Genomic DNA, 26232 nt, shown 5'->3' on the forward strand with positions numbered 1-26232 from the left:
TATTGACCTGTTTCTCACCCACCTATCATATCGCTTCAGGAGATATGGATTTAACCACTGGAGTCATATGGATTACTTTTATACTGCCTTTATGTGCTTTTTGGAGCTTCAAAGTTTTGGTAACCATTCACTTGCACTGTAGACCTAGAGCTGAAATATTCTTCTAAAAATCTTGTTCTGCAGAAGATAGAAAGTCATACACATCTGGGATGGCATGAGGGTGTGTAAATGATGAGATAATTTTCAAAACATGCATGGCTCCGGCCTCTGCACTTTGAAATCTGCAGCCTTGTTTGAATGATATAATGTTTAGCTATTAAACAAACCAAAGTGCCTTCAATACACTATAATTACGGCAAAAGAGGATTTTGTTGTATATTTTCGTCATTGACAAGTTTGTTTTTGTTGTTTCACTGTTCCTTCCTGTGTCTGCGTGCACGCGCTGAGCGTCATGAGTTGTGTTTTTTGTCATCATATTACTGTTTACACCAGGCACTGTGGGGGGAGTTTTCCACTGACGAGCACACACACAACTCAACAACAGCTGATCGCAACGATAGCGTTATTAGGTGAATCGAGGACTTAGAAGGAGGACTTTGGTGCTATAATAACTCTTCAAGCATCGTATGGTCGTCTCTTCCACTCATGAGATACGGGTACATAATTACTGGGTGAGTTCACGTTTGTTTTCCATCAAGCTGCTTTATAGTGCTGTAAATCTCGAAGCGTGTCAACAAATCAATAAATGAAACAATAATTTTTAACTTTAAGGTTAACTCATAGGATATATATATATATATATATATATATATATATATATATATATATATATATATATGTGTGTGTGTGTGTGTGTGTGTGTGTGTGTGTGTGTGTGTGTGTGTGTGTACATACATAGAGTAAGACAAGTGTGTTGTGCAGTTCAACCCCTCATTTGTTACTCATTGTTAATTATCACGGTGGTTGTGGTGTTGTCACTCATGTCCGTAAATAATACTTGGTTGCGAGAAACTCCGCTACTGAATTCACCAGCTGCAGAATAAATAAATAAAAAGGAGCCTTTAACGCGATTTAAACGGTCTGCTCTTGTCAGACTTTCCAAGTGTCTAAACATCTCTAAAGCGAAACGAAAGACACTAAAGTAGATCTGGAGAGGGTAAAACCTTTCAGTGACACGGAGACCTGCCACCGCCTGTCACTCGCGCGGTCACAGTCATAAGCGTCTCCCTCGTAGTCCGTCACATATATATGGACAGTTTCATAATATATCCAATTGTGCATGTGTATACTGTCTATACACTACTACTTAATACATACAGTATATATGCACGTCTTTATATGCATTTCTCTTGCCTCTACAATCCATACTGTATGTATTCTGCCTGTCTTTTGCATAAGAGAACTTGCTGCAACCTCACAATGTAATGCCTGCATCACTGCAATATTTACAAACGTACAACTTGCACAACAGTAGGCTACTACTAAGATGTGGGTACCACTTTCCCATATGTCTAGCTCAATGTAAATTACCCCTAATTGTAAAGGTTCTGTATTTATTGATTGTCTGTATTGTTGTTCAGTGAAGAGTTCTATTGTTATTTGTACTAATGGATCTACTGGTCATGTATGTCATCTGTGCCAAGTGTTGGTCTATTACCAGCAGACCATATGTTGGGTACTTTTGGTTCAGGAGACACTGTGTTACGTTTCATCCCCTGCCATACAAAAGAGAAATAACCAGGCCCTCCAGGATTTTGCGATCATGCGATCGCAAGAATTCTTGCCAATTCAACTAATCTCTGCATTGTTTGCGGTAGTTAACAATTTTGTATAATTTCCGAAAATTTTCTGCAAAAAAACAAACAAACAAACAAAAAAACATTTTTAGATGTAAAATGTATGATTTTCCTTTATAATTAATGGTAAAAATTTACATTGTTAAACAAGAGAGTACATGTACTTTTTACAGTAAATTACTGTTAAAATTACAGTAAAAAACAATAATCGGGCGTTCCCACAATTTCCTGCATGACCTATCATATATCGTTATATTTTATGGGTATAGTTATGTTTCTTCTTATTTTTAATATCAGTTATGTACATTAGGTTGTTCTGTTTTATATTTGATGTAGTTTAATTTTAACTGCATTATTTAAATTTCACATGTGTTACCCTGATGGTGTTTAGTGTTTGTTTGAGTGACACTGAGGACTGTCTGTACATGTTTATTGGTCATTGCTCTTGGAAGAGCCACTATTGATGAACTTCATATCATCATGTGCCTTTCTGTAATTACTACAGTGATTAACAATACCTTATAAAGTAAAAAGTAGTTTTTTACAGTTTTAGAAGGTTAATATCAAGTTTATGACTTTTTTTTTTTACTGAAAATTTAACAGAATTGTTTTTTTTTTACAGTGCCATCATGGTCATGTAAATTGCAACAGTTTTAAACTGTAACATTTACAGGTTGTTCTGTAAAGTTTTTTGTACATTTTTACTGTATTTTCTACATAATTATTCTGGCAACCACAGCTGCCAATTTATTTTTATTTTTTTAAACAACAGGATTTGATTTACAGTGAATGCTTGAAAAGCCTGAAGCAGTCACAACATGTTCAAATGCACAGCTGCCATTGTATCATCTCCATAGTAACAGTAATTCTCTGCCTAGTCTCCTCCACGTTTTGCGTTCACTATCAAAATCCTTGTCTAAACTTTCGCGGGACCGTAGACAGCACACATACATCACAGCTAGCTTTTAATCTTCACCCTGCGTACTGCGAATGAGACACAAAACCTGCGTTTATACACAGAAACCCTAACATTCACTTAAAATCCCCATTAGTTGTGTAGTAAAATGTGATTCGAATTTGAAGTGCTTAATACAGTAGGCTATGAATCTGAAAATAGATGTTCATAAATGTTTTTTTACTGATATAAAAAGGTCATATATATACATACAGTATATGCAACATACAGTATATTTCAAAATATGACAAAAATGGCCGCTTTCATATATGTAACTATATATATGCACTTGTGGAATTTAAATTTGTACATAAATGCTCAAATATGTGAACTCTAATTGTATTTGTTTGTATATGGCCATATATCAGATTTCAGTATCATACAGTGTAATAATTGCAACATGCCAAATTAATCCTCATTTGTGTTTTTAATTTACAGATTTATTGCATGCCTATTTTAAACTTAGAGAAGTTTTCTTGCATTGTCTGAGGCAGAAAATGTTAATACAAAAATAATTAAGTGTCCACTTAAAGTGTTCACTTATAATACCCACAGGTTTCACCTAAATGTATGGTAGCCTATTTTTGTGTGTAATTCTTTTTCTTCTTCTTGCTAACTGCATATTCAGTTATTGTGCAATAAAATATTTACATGTAATTGCATTTACAATGCAATTAACACAATTACAGAGGTATATAATGATGGCTTCAGGCCCAGATGGCGTCTCACCAGCGTGTCTTCGATCCTGTGCTAACCAGCTGGCCCCCATCTTCACACAGATCTTCAATAGATCACTGGAGCAGTGTGAAGTCCCATGCTGCTTCAAATGCTCAATCATTATTCCTGTCCCAAAGAAACCAAAAATCACAGGACTTAATGACTGCAGACCTGTTGCCCTGATGTCTGTGGTCATGAAATCATTTGAGAGACTGGTGTTGGCCTACCTGAAGAACATCACTGGACCCTTTCTAGATCCCCTTCAATTTGCTTATTGAGCAAACAGGTCTGTGGATGATGCAGTCAACATGGGATTGCATCATATCCTGCAACATCTGGACAGACCAGGGACATATGCAAGGATCCTTTTTGTGGACTTCAGTTCGGCTTTCAACACCATCATCCCAGCTATACTCCAGAATAAATTACACCAACTCTCTGTTCCCATGTCTATCTGTCAGTGGATTACCAGCTTTCTGACGGACAGGCAGCAGCTTGTGAGACAGGGGAAACTCACCTCCAGCACCTGTACAATCAGCACTGGTGCCCCCCAGGGAAGTGTGCTCTCCCCACTACTCTTCTCCCTCTACACCAATGACTGCATTGCCAAGTACCCCTCTGTCAAGCTCCTGAGGTTTGCAGACGACACCAATGTCATCGGCCTCATCCGAGATGATGATGAGTCTGCATACAGAAGGGAGGTTGAACAGCTGGCTGTCTGGTGCAGTCAAAACAACCTTGAGCTGAACACGCTCAAAACGGTGGAGATGATTGTGGACTTTAGGAGGAACACCCCAACACTGACCCCCCTCACCATTCTAAACAGCACTGTGGCAGCAGTGGAGTCATTCAGGTTCCTGGGCACTACCATCTCACAGGACCTGAAGTGGTAGACTAACATTGACTCCATTGTGAAAAAGGCCCAGCAGAGGTTGTACTTCCTTCGCCAGCTGAGGAAGTTCAACCTGCCACAGGCGCTGCTGATACAGTTCTACTCAGCGGTCATTGAGTCTGTCTTCTGCACTTCAATAACTGTCTGGTTTGGTTCAGCTATGAAATCAGACATCAGAAGACTAAAAAGGACAATTTGGACTGCTGAGAGGATTATTGGTTGCCCCCTGCCCCCCTTCAAGAACTATATACTTCCAGAGTGAGGAAAAAGGCTGGAAAAATCACTCTGGACCCCACTCACCCTGACCACTACATTTTTAAACTGTTGCCTTCTGGCCGACGCTTCAGAGCTCTGAGCACCAGAACCGTCAGGCACAGGAACAGTTTTTACCCTCAGGCTAAACATTCTCAAGAACAGTTAAATTGCCCCATTGAGCAATAACTATGTGCAGTACACAGTTTAGTCTTTTTTTATATTTATCCAACACATCCAACCTTTTCTGCCATTTCGTTCCTCTGGGAAAAAACAAAACAAAACAAACAAACAAACAAAAAAACATTTGCACTGTACATAACAGATTTGTATTTGCACTGTACATAACAGATAACAGATTTGTATTTGATTGCACTACGTATGTGTATGTGTTTCCCTATCTGTCACTCACTTGACGTTGTGTCAGTGTAGTGACACTAGGGGTCAGTCTTGGGAGCCCCAAACACCTCTGCTTTTTTGAAAAAAGGCCAGTGAGAATTGGCGAGTGGAATTTGCATGCCACTCCCCCGGACATACGGGTATAAAAGGAGCTGGTATGCAACTACTCGTTCATATTTTCTCTTCGGAGCCGAGTGGTTATATTCAGTGCACTGAATTCAATTCCCTCCAAAGACGCACCTCAAAACTGCTGGATTTACGGCGCATTTCAGCGGCTTCTCCCTCTCTGCACCCGTGGAGTGCAGAGAACACCTCAGGGTGCTTCGGCAGAGCGAAAATAAGAGAGTATATTCTAAAAGAGTATATTTTCATTCACAAAAAGAGCGGTACACACAGAACGTGTTTTTAAAGATGCCTTTCCGTTTGTGTGTTATTCCTGGTTGTGGTTCGTAAGAGAGCAAGCCACCCCAGCGGCTCCCCGCACCGGTCCTTCTACCTACAGGTTTGAGGCCGCGTCAGTTAGCACTGGGGGTGATTTGGGGACATCAATGGGACCACCTCCACTGGGTATCCCCCCACAGACCTCCCATTCCCCAACCGGGCTGTCGCACGAGACCGCTGGCTCGTCTCAGCGCGAGTTCGACTTCTCGTTCAGAGCTCGGGAAGACAATGAGTTATCGAGCGCAACATTGGAGAGCGGGTTCGTCCAGTCTGACGCAGAAGCTTCGGCTGGGATTCCTCCTTCAGGAACAGTTGGTTCCTGGGCTCGGGGCGCCACCCACAGCCACGCCCGCCCACATTCCTTTCTTCCCGGAAGTGCATGAGGAGCTGACAAGATCGTGGGAGGCACCTTTTACTGCCCGGTCCCGGTCTTTCAGCTCCCCCACTCTCACTACCCTCGATGGTGGAGCGGCCAGGGGGTATTTGGTGATCCCCCAGGTGGATAAGGCGCTTGTGGTGCACTTGTGTCCGCAGAGCGCCGCCACCTGGTGCGGGCGCCCGAAGCTCCCGTCCAGGGCCTGTAGGTTTATGTCATCCCTGATGACTGTGGCCTGCGGTGCCGCTGGACAAGTCGCTTCCGCCCTGAACGCCATGGCTCTCCTGCAAGTACACCAAGCCAAGGCGCTAAAAGAACTGCACGTGGGTAGTTCTGACCCGGGATTGATGCAGGAACTGCGCTCGGTGACCGACCGCGCTCTTCGGGCGATGAAGGTCACGGCGCGGTCTCTCGGGTAGGCGATGTCCACCCTGGTGGTCCAGGAGCGCCACCTTTGGCTCAACTTGGTCGAGATGGGAGAGGCGGACAAGGCACGGTTCCTTGACACCCCCATTTCCCAAGTTGGCCTGTTTGGCAACGCCGTCGAGGACTTTTCCCAGCAGTTCTCGGCGGTGAAGAAGCAGACGGAGGCCTTACAACATATCCTGCCCCGGCGCGGCTTAAGACCCCGCACCCTGTCTGCTCATCGCCAAGGGCATCCTCCTGCTGCAACAACACTGGCTCCGCCGCAGCCCACCCCCGTGGCCCGGCTCCGGTGTGGAGCCCTACGCAGGAAGCAGATGCAACCCGTCTCGCGGCCGGCCGCTAAGAACCCGAGGAAGGCTTCGAAGTGCACCCGAGACGGGTGACCCAGGGGTGAGGAGACCCACTTCTCTGGGGCTGGTCGACAGACCACTCCATCCCCGGTGGAGGGACGGGAGGAGAATCTTTTGTCGCTGCATGCCCAGGAGGCTGCGGCACCCAAAAGCCTGACAAAAGAATGGTTCCCTCATCTCCTGGGTCACATATCCAGGGCGCATGGCCGTCGTCACGACCACCGTCCACTGTCCTATTTTGGCAGGTATGGTGCTTCAGCGGCGGACCCCCCGCCCGTGTGCGCCCAGCTGTGGCACAAACATGCCCACACGGGACTGGTTCCAGTGGACTACGGGGACGAGATTCCTCCTCCCCCCTCCCCGGCCAATCTTATTGTGGGTGGCAGGAGCCAGGTAAGTGCTTTGATGTCCCTGGACTCAGCACGGCCAGGGGGCTTGAGTCCCCTTGACGTGGCACCTCGAGCTCCGCCCCGCCACGATGCCCCACCCACCGGTACATCCGATGTGATCATTCCCTTGGTCCCCCTTGTTTGGGCGCATGGCTCACGCTTTCCAACCCGTCACGATGGCTGACCCGGACCATCCGACTCGGCTACGCAATTCAATTCGACAGGCGCCCGCCCAGGTTCAGCGGCATCCTCTTCACCTCAGTGAAGGGCGAGAATGCTGCTACCTTGCTTGTGGAGATCACTACCCTTCTGCGCAAGGGCGCGATAGAGCCTGTCCCTCCAGCCGAGATGAAGAAAGGGTTCTACAGACCTTTCTTCATCATACTGAAGAAAGGCGGTGGGTTGCAACCAATCCTGGACCTGCGAGTACTAAACCGGGCTTTGCACAAACTCCCGTCCAAGACGCTGATGCAAAAACGCACTCTAACGAGTGTCCGGCATCAAGATTGGTTCGCGGCGTTAGACCTGAAGGATGCGTACTGCCATGTCTTGGTCTTACCTCGACACAGACCCTTCCTGCAGTTTGCCTTCGAAGGCCAGGCATACCAGTACAAGGTTCTCCCCTTCGGCCTGTCCTTGTCCCCTTGTGTCTTCATAAAGGTCGCAGAGGCAGCCCTTGCCCCGCTAAGGGAAGTGGGCGTCCACATCCTCAACTATCTCCACGACTGGCTAATCCTAGCTCACTCTCGAGAGTTGCTGTGCGCACACAGGGACCTCGTGCTCCGGAACTTCAGCCGACTGGGGCTTCGGGTCAACTGGGAAAAGAGCAAGCTCTCCCCGGTTCAGAGCATCTCTTTTCTCGGTTTGGAGTTGGACTCAGTCTCAATGACAGCGCGCCTCACAAACGAAAGCACACAGTTGGTGCTGAACTGTCTGAAGGCGTTCAGACGGAGGACAGTGGTTCCACTGAAACTTTTCCAGAGGCTCCTGGGGCATATTGCATCCTCAGTGGCGGCCACCCCACTCGGGTTGATGCATATGAGACCGCTTCAGCACTAGCTTCAGACTCGAGTCCCGAGATGGGTATGGCGCCACGGGACACATCACGTGACCATCACGCCGATGTGTCACAGTCGCACGGGCAGGGGTTCCCCTAGAGCAGGTCTCCAGGCATGTCGTGGTTACAACAGATGCCTCCAAGATGGGCTGGGGCGCCGGATGCAACGGGCACACAGCTGCAGGCTCCTGGACTGGCCCGCGGCTGCGTTGGCGCATCAACTGCTTAGAGTTGTTGGCAGTACTGCTCGCCCTGTGGAGGTTCTGGCCGTTGATCCAGGGCAAGCACGTGTTGGTCCGGATGGACAACACATCGACGGTAGCGTACATCAACCGTCAAGGCGGTCTATGCTCCCGTTGCATGTCACAACTCGCCCGACGTCTCCTCCTCTGGTCTCAAGTCACTACGAGCCACTCACATCCCGGGCGACCGCAACACCACAGCGGACACGCTGTCAGGTTACCCTCAGGGGAGAGTGGAGACTTCACCCTCAGGTGGTCCAGCTGATTTGGAGTCGATTCGGTCGAGCACAGGTAGACCTGTTTGCTTCCCGGGAATCCTCCCACTGCTTTGGTACGCACTGACCGAGGCACCCCTTGATATAGATGCGCTGGCACACAGCTGGCCCCCTGGACTATGCAAATATGCATTTCCCCCTGTGAGACTACTTGCACAGACCCTGTGCAAGGTCAGGGAGGATGAGGAGTAGGTCGTCCTAGTAGCAACCTACTGGCCCACCCAGACGTGGTTCTTGGATCTCACGCTCCTCGCGAAAGCCCCCCCCGGCGAATTCCCCTGAGGAAGCACCTTCTTTCTCAGGGACGGGGCACCATCTTGCACCCACAACCAGACCTCTGGAATCTCCACGTCTGGCCCCAGGATGGGGATAAGACCTAAGTGGCCTACCACCCACCGTGGTAGACATGATCACTCAGGCTAGGGCGCCCTCTACGAGGCGCCTGTATGCCTTGAAGTGGCGTCTGTTCGCAAAGTGGTGTTCTTCCTGACGCAAAGACCTCCAGAGATGTGCAGTCAGATCTGTGCTTTCCTTCCTGCAGGGGAGGCTGGAGGGGTGGCTGTCCCCCTCCACCTTGAAGGTGTATGTAGCCACTATTTCGGCTCATCACGATGCAGTAGATGGTAAATACTTGGGGAAGCACGACTTGATTATCAGGTTCCTGAGAGGCGCTAGGAGGTTGAATCCCTCCAGGCCGCACCTCGTCCCCTCGTGGGACCTCTCTGTAGTCCTTCGGGGTCTACAGGGAGCTCCCTTTTAGCCCTTGGAGTCAGCTGAGCTTATGGCACTCTCTTTGAAGACTGCCCTCCTGACTGCGCTCACTTCCATCAAAAGGGTAGGGGACCTGCAGGCATTCTCTGTCAGCGAATTGTGCCTGGAGTTTGGTCCGGGTTACTCTCACGTGATCCTGAGACCCCGACCGGGCTATGTGCCCAAGGTTCCCAAGACCCCTTTTAAGGATCAGGTAGTGAACCTGCAAGCGCTGCTTTTTCAAAAAAGCAGAGGTGTTTGGGGCTCCCAAGAGTGACCCCTAGTGTCCCTCCATCAGGGAACGGAGGTTAAGAAATTAACCATGATGGTATGTATGTATGTGTGTGTCTGTGTGTGTATGTACGTATGTGTATAACTATTTTTTATTTTTATTATTATCTATGTCTTGCTGCTGTTTTTGTATTGTTGTACACTGGAAGCTCCTGTTACCAAGACAAATTCCTTGTATGTGTAAGCATACTTGCATACTCTGATTCTGATTCTGATGATTTGTGAGTTTTCACTGCAAAACAACCCCAAAAAATTCAGGAATCCCAGTGGGACTGAATAACAATAAAACGACTTGCACTTGAACCTAAAGATTCAAACTGAGGCTGCTGAAGAGTAAAATATTAACGGGGCTGAGAGTAAAGCCACATTTTTTACACATAAGCTCCACCCATTCCAGTAAAAAAGCTTTGTGTCCAGATCGAGATGAAGATGCAAAGAAGGGTGACGCATCGAGAGGGAGACGCAACTAACTGTGACACATCGAGAGGGAGATGCAAAGAATGGTGATGCATCGAGAGGGAGACACAACTAACTGTGACACATCGAGAGGGAGATGCAACTAACTGTGATGCATCGAGAGGGAGATGCAACTAACTGTGATGCATCGAGAGGGAGACACAAATAACGGTGACGCATTGAGAGGGTGACACAACTAACTGTGACGCATCGATAGGGAGATGCAAAGAATGGTGACGCATAGAGAGGGTGAGGCAAAGTACGGTGACGCATCGAGAGGGAGACGCAAAGTACGGTGATGCATCAAGAGGGAGATGCAAAGAAAGGTGACGCATCGAGAGGGAGACGCAACTTACTGTGACGCATCGAGAGGGAGATGCAAAGAACGGTATCGAGTGAGAGCTGCCTGTGTCGGTGACAGGTCGAGTGAGAGCTGCCTGTGGCAGTGACAGGTTGAGTGAGAGCTGCCTGTGGCGGTTGCAGATCGAGTGATAGCTGCCTGTGGTGGTGACAGGTCGAGTGAGAGCTGCCTGTGGCGGTGACAGGTCAAGTGAGAGCTGCCTGTGGCGATGACAGGTCGAGTGAGAGCTGCCTGTGGCAGTGACAGGTTGAGTGAGAGCTGCCTGTGGCGGTTGCAGATCGAGTGATAGCTGCCTGTGGTGGTGACAGGTCGAGTGAGAGCTGCCTGTGGCGGTGACAGGTCGAGTGAGAGCTGCCTGTGGCGGTGACAGGTCGAGTGAGAGCTGCCTGTGTCGGTGGCACGTCTCTGTGGCGGCTCTCCCTGCCATGGAAAGATTTTACCCCTACTGTAGATTTGTAAACTAGTATCGCGTTAGAAATGTAATAAACTGGAAATGTGTTTGGTGCTTCTCGTCTTCAGCTAGTATTATTGTAACATAGTGAGAGTTATGAAGGATAGTGAGTGGCTGACAGTGTGAACTGTAAGTGCACCTGCATGTGTCACTGCATATCTTTATAAACCTCTAAGGGATGACTCAAAGGAAGAGAAAAAGTGCTTAAAGGGATAGTTCACCCCAAAATTTAAATATTCTCTCATCAGTTACTCCCATTCGTGCCATCCCAGATATGTATGGCTTTCTTTCTTCTGCTGAACACAAATGAAGATTTTTAGAAGAAATGTCAGCTCTGTAGGTCCATACAATGCAAGTGAATGGTGACCTAAACTCCGAAGCTCCAAAAACCACATAAAGGCAGCAAAAAGGTTATCCAAATGACTCCAATGGTTTAATTTATGTCTTCTGAAGCGATATGGTAGGTGTGGGTGATCAATATTTAAGTTATTTTTTACTATACATTCTCCTCCCTGCCCAGTAGGTGTCGATATGCACCAAGAATGGGAATCGACCAAAAACAAAAGAAGAATGTGAAAGTGTTGAATTATAGTAAAAAAGGACTTAAATATTGATCTGTTTCTCACCCACACCTATCATTTCGTTTCTGAAAACATGAATATAACCACTGGAATCTTATGGATTACCTTTCTGCTGCCTTTATGTGCTTTTTAGAGCTTCAAAGTTCTGGCCACCATTCACTTGCATTTTATGGACCTACAGAGCTGAAATATTCTTCTAAATTCTTTGTTTGCGTTCTGCAGAAGAAAGAAAGTCATACACATCTTGGATGGCTTGAGGGTGAGTAAATGATGAGAGAATTTTCTTTTTTTGGGTGATCTGTTCCATTTAGGCCAAGAGAAAGTTTGAGTGGGTGTGACTACATTCCTGTTTGTTTATGCCATTCTATTTTATATTTTTCAGATACATTATGCATTATGTTTGTTGCACGGAAAAGGTGAGCAAATATCATGTTGTTTTTGTTTGCTTTAGGCCAGGGTGATTACCTATTTTCCCCACCTGACAGCTGTCTGCTCTCCCCTCTCAGAGTACACAAACCACATCTCCTCGTGTCTTCATGAACGGAAAACATTTTTATATTCACATGTGCAGTTGCATAGTTGTAGTCTGGCCAAATGCCAGTGACAGTCCCTGAAACGATCAGTTCTGTTTGGGTTCAGTGGAAAGTCGTCTCATGTTTTTTTTTCTGTCATTATTTTTATTTTTTATATATTTTATATGTACTTGTAATCATTGTACTTTTACATTACATAAACATACTCCCACGTCATTACACACTGTACATACACAAAGGTTGCAATAAATATATTAATGGCTTCGAAGCAACTATGTTGTCGATCTTTGACACTTTTTCAGTTACAGGAAGCTGTAAATCACATGTGTCAGCACACCAGTTGATTCTGCATGTCATGAAATTATTTGCTATGCAGCTATTATGCGAAAGTGAAACATATGCTTTATCTCTCATGCACATATGGGTAAAACACAACAAGAATGTGCAGCACTGCTTTCAGTGTCATTTGCTTAATGCAGAATGTTCTGATTGCAGCAACCTTTCACATAGTTGACTATGAGAGTTTGCACTGTGTTTGTTGCATTTGGGATTACAGTGTGGCTGTTTACATAACACTATCCAAAGAAAAACAGACCTGTGTGAAAAGAGGTGAGAGAGAGTTAAGGTTGTTCAGGATACAGGCAGTGTGTAAAGGGGCACATAGTGTTCTTGGCTCGTGAGCCATTTGTGTGGGTTGGGCATGACTGGATGCAGTTGGAACAAGAACCAGGTGATCTGTGATGGAGTTTGCACTGTCCTGTGGTGTGAGGTACGCAGTGTTGTTCTGTTATTTGAGGTACACAGAGTCCTCTGTGTATGTGTGTGCATGTTTCTTTTTCCCATTGCACACCCGCTCAAACAGAACGACTTTAGTAATTTTTGTGTTTCCCCTTTTGTTTAGTTTTGCATACAGTGTATGCATTTATAGGCTTTGAAATGGATTTTTGTGATTCTGAAATAAAAACAAGTATCGGGTTACAAATTTGGTCATACACTGTAGCCCGTTTGGAATGTTAAGCTGAACTGAATGTCTTAACATTTTGTTCTTGAAGAACTCAAAACATCTCAGGAATGTTAATTACTCAATGGGGAGATAGAAAGAACCATTGATCCCCCATTGCTTGCATAATGCACTCTAATGTGTACGCTTTGCATAATATGATTAATGACAGTGACCATTTCACTCAGAAACAGTGCTTGTTGTGGTGTTTTAGTGTTTCAAGTCAAGTTCAAGTTTTGGTCTTGATGGGAAGTTAGACCTGTTAAACAGGCTTTTACCCAAAGTGAAGATATGACTGTGCCACTGACCGTAACAGAAGAGAGATATCAAGTTGTTGCTGGTTTAGGATTTGTCTGCTAATGGCTACTGAATCTCCACAAATTCTATTGTCAGGCTTTACAGACAGCCAAAAATATGATCTGTATTTCAAGTCAGTCATTATCTTTTCTTGTCTGTTGCATGCCAGAGCGACAGCAATTGCTAGTTACTTTTCAATTGATTGATGCTTCTCTAATCTTATGCTTTTAATTTCTCCTATATTCTGACAGATCGCCATGGCTACATTGCAGCGTGGGGGTTTAAAGAGAAAATATGGGTTCTCAGAAGAGGATGCCGTTTACTATTCCTCATCCCCCTCATCACACTCTGAGTGGGACTCTGATGAAGATGGCAACCAAAGTGATACTGTGGACTTTGGCCCCATTGGCCCTTTCCCTTCCAGCCTTCACATGCCAAGTGAGTTTGTTTGGTAGTTGTGAATCATGCATAGTGGCTGTGCATTTTTCAAATCATGCAAACCAACAGTGTATACTTGCCTTTCTTATCTACCCTTAGCATTATTGTGCAGTGCAACTGATAAGAAGAGGAACCGTTATTATTAGAAAAAAAGTCTCCTTTGGGTTAGAGTGTTACTCTTTTGCTTGTCATTTATGCAGCTTTATGATGCATTTTAAAGTAAAAGGCTGGTCAAATCATTGTTTATCACGAGAAGTTGCAAAGCCATTTTAAAAATGAAAACCTCAATGTTAGAATATAGTTAGTTATCAAGCTTCTGTATAATTGTAGGTAGTGCTATTACATTGTTTTGTTTATGGAGGGGATTATGCTAGCAATAGCCTGGTTCATCATGTGTTGTTTTAGTTGATAAACTGTGAAAATTACAAGTTTGCAAGTGAACCGCTACAGATAAAGCTGATTTACTAATCGTAATGACTGTGCACACACATGCAAGCATCTGCAACCGGTAGCAAGAAACACCTTAAGTTAACAAAATCCTTAGTAACACCAGCCTTAAAGGCCCTGATTTAAAGCCTTAGCCACTTATTCTTATTCATAGATTGGTACTGGTACTGCAGAGATGCAGGAAAGCGTACACAGATAACACTAAACTTTGCATTCTTGAAATAAATGTATTGTTCAGTTTTTAACTGCATATGTAAAATTGCCAGGTCATTGAACTGATGATGAATTGGTTATTTTTTCCTCATTGTCTCATCAGTAGCTAGTGTTGAGTTCAGTTTACTTGTTGACAGACCTGACTGAGCTGCCCTCTAGTGGCATTTGGAACAATGACAGCTACATTTAAAACAATGGATTGGACACTTTTTGGAAAATAACTACCTCCCAAATATTAATATCTTAATCTTTTCCTTCAGTTTCATCCATCCTGAAGAAGACAAAAAATACTCAGTCTAAAGGCAGTGTTGGCTTTGGCCTGGTTACAGTGTTCTTCTTCCAGCGATGTCAAGGCTTCATAAGTGTGCCCAGTCATGGTGGCTGTACACTGGGCATGGTTAGTCGGCATGCTGCCTGCCAGCAGTTCACCCTGACAGAGCATGCGGAGGAGCAGCAGCGCTTGCGATTGAAGAGACTCCGTGAGCGACATGAAGAGGAGAGGCTGGAGGCCTTGAGACAAAGGGTGAGTTCATTGTTATCCAATATCCAACTCCAGTATGTTCTCTTTATGTCATATCAAAGGCCTCAATGAGATAGACAGACAGACAGACAGACATTCCCAACCACCCACCCACCCACCCATCCACCCATCCATCCATCCATTGTAAGATTGTGCATGTAAATGCACTCCATGTCCTCATATCTTGTGCTTTTGCAGTTGATCAGTAGTGGCACTCACACAATAGCAAAAGCGGCCAGCTTGACTTTGAACAATGTCCCAGATGAAGATGTTGATCTCATCAATGCAAAGCTGAAGGATGGGGAATCCTTCCGTCCCTACTCGTCCAAACGGAGACATGCATTGCTGAGAGCTGCGGGTGTGGTGAGAATTGACCGAGAGGAGAAGAGGCAGCTGCAGGAACTACGAAAGTGGCGGGAAGACTGTGGCTGCCACTGCCAGGGCTTCTGTGATCCAGGGACGTGCGCCTGCAGTCAGGCAGGCATCAAGTGCCAGGTAATGATTCAAATGATCTGTAGTCTATAAATGATGTTGCAATTGTCATGTTATTTGTGTGGCTCTTTCATAGCTCTTGAGACTTAATGGAGTTTTCAGCCATGTTTCATTTAGGTATCAACTTTGTCTCAGATGTTTCTCCTAAAATTCCTTTGGAGAACTAAAAATAGACACAAATGAGATATTGTTGACATATATTAATTGAACATAGCTATGAAATTAATGTAGATAGAATGGCTCAGATAACTTGGTTTTGGAATTATTGGAAATGTTTGAGTTCATATTGAAATGTGACTTTTGATTGCAGACCTTGGTATCTGTAAATTGTTGAGATCTCTTCTGAAACTCCAGATGAGTTATGGGGTCTGGGTCTTGGAAATCTCAGTGCGTTCTTCATTTAATCTTATGCTTTTTAGGAGAAACAATTGAGATGTGAAAGAGATCTAATTTTTTATTTTATTGTATAGTAAGTCACTGGACATACTGTTGTAATAATGAGAATTGAAGTAATGATGGTGCAGTATTCGTTATTTGTTGTTGATAAATATCATCTGTCAACATTAACAGATGGATCGCACAAACTTTCCCTGTGGATGTTCGAAGGAAGGCTGTGGGAACCCAGTGGGCCGCATTGAGTTCAACTCCAGTTGTGTACGGAGTCACTATATCCACACACACATGAAGTTAGAGCTGGAAAAGAGGCAGCTGGATAAGAAGTTTGACCAGAAACGGCTAATAACCACTGAGCAGCAGTCTGATGAGGTGAACAGAGCTATTACATTTCCTATAGATAACGACTCCTCCCCATTTCCTTCTCTGCTGCCCAGTCCAGCTTTCCACCTGAGCTCAGGTCTCTGCAGGGAGGAAGAAAACAGCTGTAGCAGTGACATGACGGATACATCTTGCTCCTCATCTCTGAGTCTGGACTCTGAGGTGAATGGAAGCCCTCCCTCGGAGCGACCCACGCTGGATGTTGACGACAGAGGGCTGGCTCACATTCTCAGTTTTTCAGACCCTGATGGGGATGAATGCCCATATATCAAAGAGTGTAATCGCACCAACATGCAACAGTCATTGAGCAAGGATCTGTCCACAGAAGCTGCTGGCAGCATATTGGGCCTATCCACAAAAGATAATACACAGTCTGAAAGCAACATCAGTACATCTCAATTGGAATGTCTGGATGAAAATGCTAATCAGGTCACAATGGAGTTTGTAAGTGACCCCTGTGATATACCCAATACACCATCTCCATCTAGTGATAATACAGCAAACTGTGACTTGGACCTTAGTCTGTCCTCAGACTCAGACCTGCTCTTCTTTGACAGTTTCCATGAGTACGGTCCAAGTTACAATCATTTTAAAGTGTACAGTCATATGGACTACATGTCACACATTCATTTTCCCAGCTGCCCCAGCCCTGCCCAAATAGAGGACTCTGGTGTTAGTCTTCTGGAATCTCTTGTTGGAATTTCTTAATGGGTATCAGAGCAGATCAGTATTTGTACTGATGTTTTAAATGAGCCTTGTTCATTTACAATTTGTACTGTATGAAATTTCCTTTGAGAAATAGTGTTAATAATTTCTGAATTTAAGGATATCCCTTAAAATTTTTATTTTAATATAGATTGTAACAATTAATGGTCACAGTGTAAATAGATTTTCAAAAACCACTTAATGAAAGTTGGTGTGAAGTATCATGTGTCAATTTCAAGTGCACACTTTGTTGCCAAAACTCACAGAAAGTTTGTGATTTCAGGTCAGATTTTATATTTATACTTTATAAACTACAGGCGTTTACGTGCTAAAATCTTTTCACCTCTTTTTTCCGAAATCTACACTTACATCTTCACTACATTATTAGGTCTAATTCTAATTCTAATTTAAAATGAAATGAAAAAGTTCTACTGTTAATTATTTACTTGGTCATAAAAGCCTGTTCATATTTATTGGTTGAACGTGTTTTGCTTCAAATGATCATGCTAGTCAAAGTTTTGTTTTTGTGTAGCATGGCAAATGTATTTGCTACAGTGCATAATGGCTCTGCTTAGTGTTTTTATGTTTGTTTGTTTTTTATTTAAAAGAATTAAATGTAATATATATATATTTTAATCCAGACTGCATTTGCTTTGAGAATATTTCATTCTGTCAGTGGTACTATATATTTATGTCTATGTTTTTGGACTTTTCAAAATGTGTCCAACGACTTTTCCTTTGTGGAATAAATTGTCTCAATAAATTGGATTTCACAAAACCATGAGAAATACTTATTTAAAAGAAAATGACTCTATTTTAACTATTTGTAATATTTAGGACAACACACTGAAATTTTTAAGATGGATAATAAAATCTATTTTATTAAGGCTTTATTAAACACAACCTATCCAGTACTCTTAACCTATTGATTTAAGTACTCATTAATTAGATTAGATTAAGTACTCATTATTTAAAAAAACTGACAAATCTGGGATGGAGAGGGGTATTATTATGTTTCATACTCCATATTAAAATGTAGATAATTGCTGTTTAGGGTTCCTAGGTGTTCACAACCAGGCCTTAAAGAGGCCTGAAAATCATTTAAAGATATCAACAAAATGCTTTATTCCAAATACAAGGACAAGAACATGTTTTTTTTTTCTTCTTCTTATTCATAGCACAAAAAGAAAAGAAAAGAAAAAGAGAACAAAAATAAAAAAAAACTATTAAGCACAGAATCTGAAATCAAGGTACCTACTGTATGTGTGAGCACAAAAATAGCTTGTTTCACATTATTAAAAGAAAGCCTGTGCCCATACATTTTCGCAAATATTGCAACAAAAGTAGAGGAGCAGAACATGTAGAGTGGCCCTCGATTATCTTCTGAGAGACACGGGCCCTTACAGAAATAATGACTGAACACTGGTCTGAGAAGTTTCTAAATACGATTTCATTTCGAGCTAAATAAGAGTTACACTGGCAGCCAAGACTGAGGTTGGATTTAGATGTAAAAGTGATTTTAGGTGACAAACCTAAAAGAAGAGATCTCTCGAGCGCCACAGTCGCCAGCAGCAGGACAAAGTTTGTACTGAATCTTTGACAACTTGGCATCATGTTCGATTACTCTCGCCTGCCTCCACGCACGCAGGACAGACGACATGGCTACGATGTGATGAGTAATCTCTGTCTGGGGCTTTAGTTTCGGATAGCATTACAAAATTACAAAACATTAAGGCATTCAAGAGCTAGAGCAATGGGCTTAACGCAGAGCAGCGGTGCACCTGAGGGTGGAACAGAGGGCTATCATGTTCATGGGGTAAATAACTTAAGTTTTATGGCTTTGGTTTTGACATTGAGCAGCTTTGCTTGCTAGCCATCGTTTCAATAAGAAAGTTCTCATGTCCGCATAGCCGTAGACTTTGACAGATTTTTAAAGAGATTACCGAGTCTATCATACTTGTGCAGGAAGGTTTGATTTGAAATATTCAGATTTAGTTAAACAGTGTCGGTTTTCGAATAATAAATCCACGAAATCTGCTACGCAAATCGGCAACTGTCATAAACATAAATCTGACAGCTCCGAAAACACATTATCTATTAAAACATTCACGATTTCTCGCTCAACGCTAGCATGTTATACCTCAGTCTTTACTGTTTCAAAGTGCTTTAGTATAATGTGTCCTTTGTCAAGTCGTGATTAGCTAATCACTTTAGGAAAAATAAATGCTCTTTCTTTTGGAAAGAGCATTTGGATATAAGCGCAGCCGCCACGTCAGTGAAGAAAGAATGAAGCCACAGGGAGAGAGGAACAATATTCGTATCCAGAGAGAACATATTCTAGTCCCACAGATATTTATTATTGTGGGTAACACATTATTACCCAATGAATGTCATTAAAGGGATAGTTCACCCAAAAATGAAAATTCTCTCATCATTTACGCACCCTCATGCCATCCCAGATGTGTATGACTTTCTTTCTTCTGCTGAACACAATCAAAGATTTTTAGAAGAACATATCTCAGCTCTGTAGGTCCATACAATGCAAGGGAATGGTGACCAGAACTTTGAAGCTCAAAAAAGCACATAATGTCAGCATAAGTTGTCCATAAGACACCAGTGGTTAAATCCAAGTCTTCTGAAGCAATATGATTGGTGTTTGTGAAAAACAGGTCAATATTTAAGTCCTTTTTTATTATAAATTCTCCTTCCTGCCGAGTAGGTGGCGATACGCATGGAGAATGCGTATTAACAAAAACAAAAGAAGAAAAGTCAAAGTGGTGATTTATAGTTAAAAAAAAATTTTCTCACCCACACGTATCATATTGCTTCTGAAGACATGTATTTAACCACTAGAGTCGTATGGATTACTTTTATGCTGCCTTAATGTGTTTTTTGGTGCTTCAAAGTTCTGGCCACCGTATTTGTGGCGCTAATCTTCATTTTTGTTCTGCAGAAGAAAGAAAGTCATACACATATGGGATGGCATGAGGGTGAGTAAATGATGAAAGAATTTTCATTTTTGGGTGAACTTTTCATTTAAACCCCCTACTAGTATGCACAATAATTTGTAGCACTGACAAGAAGGAGTGTTGATTTATTTAAAAAGTTTAAAGAAAAAATAATTTCATGAATGTAAATGTACCCTACAGTGATTTACTCTTTCTTTCACAGATTCAAGAGAACTCACCTGCAGAGAGAGCTGGTCTGGAGCCCTTTTTTGATTTCATCATATCCATTGGCAATAATCGTCTTGTAAGTTTTATTTGTAAAAATCGAATGTTTTTTTCTTGTGATGTGGAATTTGTGTACTGTAATTCAGACATTTACTTTGACACACAAGTAACAACAAACATATGGCCCCAGCAAGGGATTATCTGTAATCAGCAGGCCCAGATGGAATCTGCTAACTTTTCTGCATTTTCAGCACCAGTTTTGAGGGGAAATCTGCAGAATACTTCAAAAGGGATTTAAACAGTAAAATTTGTAAAATGGAGCTGAAAATATGACAGTCTTATTGATAGCTGAAGGGATAGTTCACCTAAAAAGGAAAATTCTCTCATCAATTTCTCACCTTCATGCCATCCCAGATGTGTATGACTTTTTTCAGCAGAACACAAACAAAGATTTTTAGGAGAATATCTCAGCTCTGTAGGTCCAGAAAATACAAGTGAATGGTGACCAGAACTTTAAAGGTCCCAAAATCACATAAAGGCAGCATAAAAGTAATCCATATGACTCCAGTGGTTTAATCAATGTCTTCTGAAGCGATCCAATCAGTTTTAGTTGAGAACAGACTAAAATGTAATTCCTTTACCACTATAAATCTTGAGAGCAGTCTCCTTGGCCATTGTGATTTCAAGCTCAATTACACTTCCTAGCGCCGACTAGCACTTTTGCATGTGTCAGACTAAGAAGTGTAATCGAGCTTGAAATCATAATTGTGCTTAGAGACTGCAATTGCAAGAAGTACAGTGAAAAAGGAATTATATTTTGGTCTGTTCTCATCCAAAACTTGCATTGTGAGGACCAACAGAGCTGAAATATTCTTCTAAAATCTTTGTTTGCGTTCTACAGAAAAAAAAAAAAGTCAAACACATCTGGGATGGCAAGAATTTTTATTTTTGGGTGAATTATGCCTTTAATAAATAAACATGCGTGGGGTGGGGAATGCGTAGAACTTTTATGAATATAAAATGTTGCAATCAATCAACAATGTTACTTTGATCATGAGGAGTTAATGACCGTTCTATACCTGATATGCTGTCTAAACAGAACCAGGAGAATGATATGCTGAAGGACCTCCTCAAGGCTAATGTGGAGAAACCGGTGAAAATGGAAGTATATTGTACAAAGACTATGAGGGTGCGGGAATTGGAGGTGGTTCCTAGCAACATGTGGGGGGGCCAGGGACTTCTGGGGGCCAGTGTCCGCTTCTGCAGCTTTCAAGGAGCCAATGAAAATGTCTGGCATGTTCTAGTAAGTGATCTTTGTATTTAGGGTATGTAGTTTGTTTCCTTTAAATACTTTGGCTTCTTCAAAATCAGACCGTTCTCTATTCTTTGTATAGTTATTTTGCCTTAATTTTTAGGATGTGGAGCCAAATTCACCTGCAGCATTGGCCGGACTCAAGGAACATGCAGATTTTATTGTCGGAGCTGACCAAGTTTTGCAAGAGGTAAGGAGGGAATTATTTATTTTTATGAACGCTTGATTTTTATTTGCAGAGGGAAAAAAAGATTTATTAAAGGGATATTCTTTTCAGTCAAGAAATGGTTTAATTTCCCAACAGTCAGAGGACTTCTTCTCCCTTATTGAAGCCCATGAGGGGAAGCCATTGAAGCTCCTGGTCTATAATACAGAGATGGATAAATGCAGGGAGGTGGTTGTCACACCAAATGGTGCCTGGGGGGGAGCAGGCAGGTAATAACCCTGTTAAAAACCTTATTACATGGCTGTCTTGTGTCCTCAATTCTAAATTTGCCAATGGCGCCATCTAGCAGTTGAATACTTCTGAATAACAACCGCACATCTAGAGATTAAGTGATATCAGACCAGTCATCTGGGTATTGCGAGTGATCTTTTCTACTTTTTGTATCACTCTGTGATATATCAAATTAAGCTAAAAAGTACATTTCAATGCAATTAATGTTTCATGTCCATTTATTTAGTTATTTGGCAAGTAGTCTTGTAATAAGCAGAATAATGAGCAGTCAGACGGTCATTTTTTCAATGTAAACACTGACACAAGTGGATGTGGAATTTAGCTGTTTCTAGAGACTTAGTGATCTGTTATTCATACGTAATAACAATTTCAACACAAATCAATATTTAATGTTCATTCAAATATTTGAATAGGTAGCCGTGTAATAAGCAGGATAATTTATAATCAGACAAGGAAAATAACAAGGTTTATTTTGGTATAACAACTGGCTGAATGTACATTATCCCTTACTTAGTGAAGTCCTGACCCAGCCTTCACTATGCATTTCTTGAGTAATAATTCTCAAAACTGCCTCCTCCAGAGCATTTGATAAACTTTATTTGGTTTTGCCTCCATAGTCTTGGTTGTGGCATTGGATATGGCTACTTGCACCGAATCCCAGCACGACCTGACAGCCCAAAATCTGAAAATGTCAGTCCTCAGATTTCTCCTGTGGCTGGGACCCCAGAGCAAGAATTGCCTACAAATGGATTCATGGAGGTAGTTTGTTTGTAGGGCTGCAACAACTAATCAATAATTACTGATAATGGAAGTCATCTACAACGAATTTCATTATCGATTAGTTGGATATTTACATATGCACAGAGAAGCCCTGTCATTGACATCACTTTACAGACCAGTGAAAAATGTGTTGCATGATGAAACTCATTTGAAAAACAACAGAGACAAGTTGAAGCGGAACAAACATGACCAAGTTGTCCAGCGCACAAGAGCACTTTATAAACACTTCAAAGAAGATTATAATAAGCATAACGTTTTATGAGGACCGGTTTCTGCATCAGGTAGTCTACGTTGACAGAGGGCGTGTGCTGTTTAATGCCCGAGAGTTGTTTTTCTCCAGTGCATCACTTACATTTTACGCTAATTTCTATATTTTATAATGTATACATGTTGTGAATTCAAAATCAAACGTGTGTTTCACCTTTTTTTGCAAAACAGTTTGTTTTTACCACAAGCGAGTATCCGTTAAACTTTGATAAGTGAACGAGCTCGCACATTCGCAACAATCAAACTGATCGCAGTGGAAAAAGGGAGCGTAATCATTTGGATTAAACCGTGCAACATCTTACCACGATTTCAGTTTTTAGGATTTTTAGTCACACTCCAGTACTTTTTGTTAAATTTTACAAGTAAAGGAAAGGAACTGTTTTGCATATGTCCCGAAAGTAATAATAATGATAATAATAATAATACATTCAAACATTCATGATTCAGGCTTTGTTCAAAGTTTTGTGAGTGGAAAGAATCGTGAATTCAGTACTGTAAATCGAACCAAATCCTTACACTCTTTATCATTTCTGTTTTTGTTTTTTGAAATTATATTTGTAAGTTTTTTATCCGATTAATCAAAGGAATAACCAAAGATTAATCGATTATCAAAATAATCGTTAGTTGCAGCCCTAAGTGTATTCACAAAGACTGTGATGTCTTGTGAATTAAATGTAGATCCATAAATGAGTACGTGTATTAGCATATTTGGATTTGCTTTAGGTTAGAGTGTTTGGTAGATACTTTTTAGCAGTGTAACTGAAATGGATGTCCTTAGGTGTCCCTATTGGCAGCATCTGGTCAGACAGGGAGTGGCTTGGATCTTGAAACGCCACTGCCAACACCTATTCAGAGAGTCATGGATCCTTGTAAGGCATTCAAATATATGTTCCATCTATTTCCCTTTATTTATTTTAGGCTGCTTATTTTTGGCTCTTTTTGTTTAACATTTTCTGTAGAAGAAGAATCATGAAAAGACATCGTAATGTACAAGAGCAATGTTTCCTCCAGGTTTCACAGATCAGTCTGAAGTGGCTATGATGAATTCAGAGGTGTCAGACACGGCTGAACGACTGGACCTGTCTGTTTCTTCCATTGACATGACGAACACATCCCTGGCTGTTCAAGAGGACATTGGCATATCAGGTGTCAGTAAGGCAGCCTTAAAAATTTTAGGTGAAGTTGACCGACAGAATTCAATCTGTGAAGTCATTAAATTGAGTACATGAAATATGCAAACACATGTCTCATTTGGCAGAAGAGCTACAAGACAATGAGGTTCCTTACTGGGACCCTGAGGAGCAGATTACAGAGGAATCTCCTGCTGCAGATTTCATCTCCTCTGTTGGAGAAGAGCCTTCACCACCACCTTCAGACGTTCATCTCTCACACTCTCAATTCCCAAATACTCCACTTGATTATAACATGCCGAAAGACATGTCATCTTTGATGAATTCTTCAATCCCATCTTTTGACTCTTCTGTGCCTCCTATAGACATCTCTTCCCTTCTCATTGACCCCACAGCCCTTCGCTTTGAGTCTTCTGCCCTGCCTGCAGAACATTCCTTAAAACCCAATGTGTCCTCACCTTTTCCCTCAGAAACTGATTGTTTCAATCAGGGCTATTCTATTGAGCAACAGTCTTTGAAACGTAGCTTAGTTGAGAGCGGAACGGAAACAGTTTCCTCTGAACTGTTGTCTCTAGATTCCCATAGTGCAGAAATCAAAGATGAAGCTGCTCTTCAGTAGTGTCACTGCTACCAAGTACCATGTTGTATCTTGTTTAGGAAATTGCTTAATGATCATTGGGTGAGTGCTTTTTATTGACTTTGTTACTGTTAGAATCAGGTCTTGGACTTTTGTATTTTTTGAACTGTTGGGTGCAGTACAGCATACTTTTTATTTTACATTTGCGTGCATGTAGTCAGGATGCTTGTAGGCTATTTGAATATGAGTAAGCCATTGTTTTACATTTTGTAGATCATAATTTAGAAGATAGTATTTTATGTAACTAAGTTGGAACTTTTTCTACAGCCTGTTTGATTAAACAACATATATTCTTCTGTTGGCTTTATACCCCACAAATGGTTTGGTAGAAGCATACCAAAACCTTAACTTAATTGACAGTTTGATAAATATTTGTAGTGTTCATTAAGCTACTACACAATCATTCATGCACTGCTGTCTTAAACTCAGCACTCAGTATAGATCATCTCCTGTATATTTAGCTAATGCCCCATATCAATGCCCCAAAATCTGCACAAAGGAGCTATAGAATACTGTAACAGAATATATATATATATATATATATATATATATATATATATATATATATATATATATATATATATATATATATATATATATCGCATGTTAACTAATTTTGTCTAGGTATGGCATTATATTATTTTGGCTTACTTTGAAAGACTCCTTATTTTGCTTTTATTGCTTTTTTCCCTGTATTGTTGGATTGCTTGTTAAGGAAAGTGCAAATTTTAATACTGGACAAGGGTTTTGTATTTGTTTAGTGTTGCAAGCCAAAATCTTTCTCAACTTTCAAACTCTTAATTAGTCAGTAATTTTAATATTTTTATGTGATTTTAGAATCTTTTCATCGCAAATATTTAACTGAAGTGTTTGCGACTTAGTCTTCATCTGTGTTGGAGAGATTGATTGAATGTGCTTTAGGTTGTAAAGAGTAATGTTGTATTTATGCTTAACATATTGGTTGCCTGGCTAGGAAGTCAGTATATAACAATGAACACTGAACTAAATCAACACTAGAGAAATGTTGTCATAGTAAACCATGCTTTGACTATATTGAGACAGACTATTGTGGTTTACTTATGATTGGTCATTTGTTGATCTATGCAAATGTTGAAATAATGCCAGTGGAATTGATGTGGTATTCTGACTGAGTTTAATCACTACTGCCACATTTACCAAGAGTAGTGTCATACCTAGGTGTTTATTTTTTATTAGCATTGGTGAAGGGAATAGCTAGTTGAGAGAATATCTTGTAGATCTTAAGCTCTTTGCCGAAACAAATTGTGAAACTGTTTCAGCAGTGAGTGAACACTTAATGTAAGTGTCTATGTATAAGTGAATCCAGCGAATACTTAAGACAACACAATCATGTTACGTCATGAGGGAGAGGGGACAATGTTGTTTTGAGTTTTCCTTTCTTTTTAAATTGTAGAATAACTGTTCTTCACCAGTGTGAACAGAAATGTATATTTTTGCAATTATTGTAGTTAAGCTAATGAGGAGATTGAGTAAATACAGGAAACGGTCTACTTAAACTATATTGTTGGGGGTTTGGGGAAAATGTCAAATTGCATAACACTGGAACCATACACTGCAATAA

At 41.8% G+C, this 26232-nt stretch overlaps 1 protein-coding gene across 6 annotated transcripts; it reads left to right on the forward strand.

Moving 5' to 3' along the window:
* Nucleotides 1-199: 199 nt before the first annotated feature.
* LOC127440296 (Golgi reassembly-stacking protein 1-like) lies at nt 200-26216 on the forward strand. Of its 6 annotated transcripts, none has more exons than XM_051696795.1 (12): nt 200-671; nt 11840-11873; nt 13539-13725; nt 14646-14908; nt 20048-20128; nt 21149-21352; nt 21465-21551; nt 21666-21796; nt 22436-22577; nt 23644-23734; nt 23877-24041; nt 24124-26216. In XM_051696795.1, exons 1-12 carry the CDS (start codon nt 646-648, stop codon nt 24612-24614), a joined length of 1902 nt encoding a protein of 633 aa, XP_051552755.1. In that variant the 5' UTR covers nt 200-645; the 3' UTR covers nt 24615-26216. The 6 variants fall into 6 exon arrangements, with proteins under 6 accessions (XP_051552755.1, XP_051552757.1, XP_051552758.1 ...); XM_051696797.1 differs by having other exon boundaries at nt 23877-24017; XM_051696798.1 differs by having other exon boundaries at nt 23877-24011.
* Nucleotides 26217-26232: the final 16 nt, after the last annotated feature.

The sequence above is a fragment of the Myxocyprinus asiaticus genome, chromosome 5 (genome assembly GCF_019703515.2).
Source record: "Myxocyprinus asiaticus isolate MX2 ecotype Aquarium Trade chromosome 5, UBuf_Myxa_2, whole genome shotgun sequence".
Taxonomy (NCBI): domain Eukaryota; kingdom Metazoa; phylum Chordata; class Actinopteri; order Cypriniformes; family Catostomidae; genus Myxocyprinus; species Myxocyprinus asiaticus.

What these genes read in the sequence shown, in the direction of transcription:
- LOC127440296 (XM_051696795.1), top strand. Translation starts at nt 646, where the DNA reads ATGAGATACGGGTACATAATTACTGG. An exon ending in TTCCAGCCTTCACATGCCAA is followed by an intron (nt 13,726 to 14,645) that starts GTGAGTTTGTTT and finishes CTTTTCCTTCAG; the next exon opens with TTTCATCCATCCTGAAGAAG. An exon ending in CTGACCAAGTTTTGCAAGAG is followed by an intron (nt 21,552 to 21,665) that starts GTAAGGAGGGAA and finishes ATTTCCCAACAG; the next exon opens with TCAGAGGACTTCTTCTCCCT.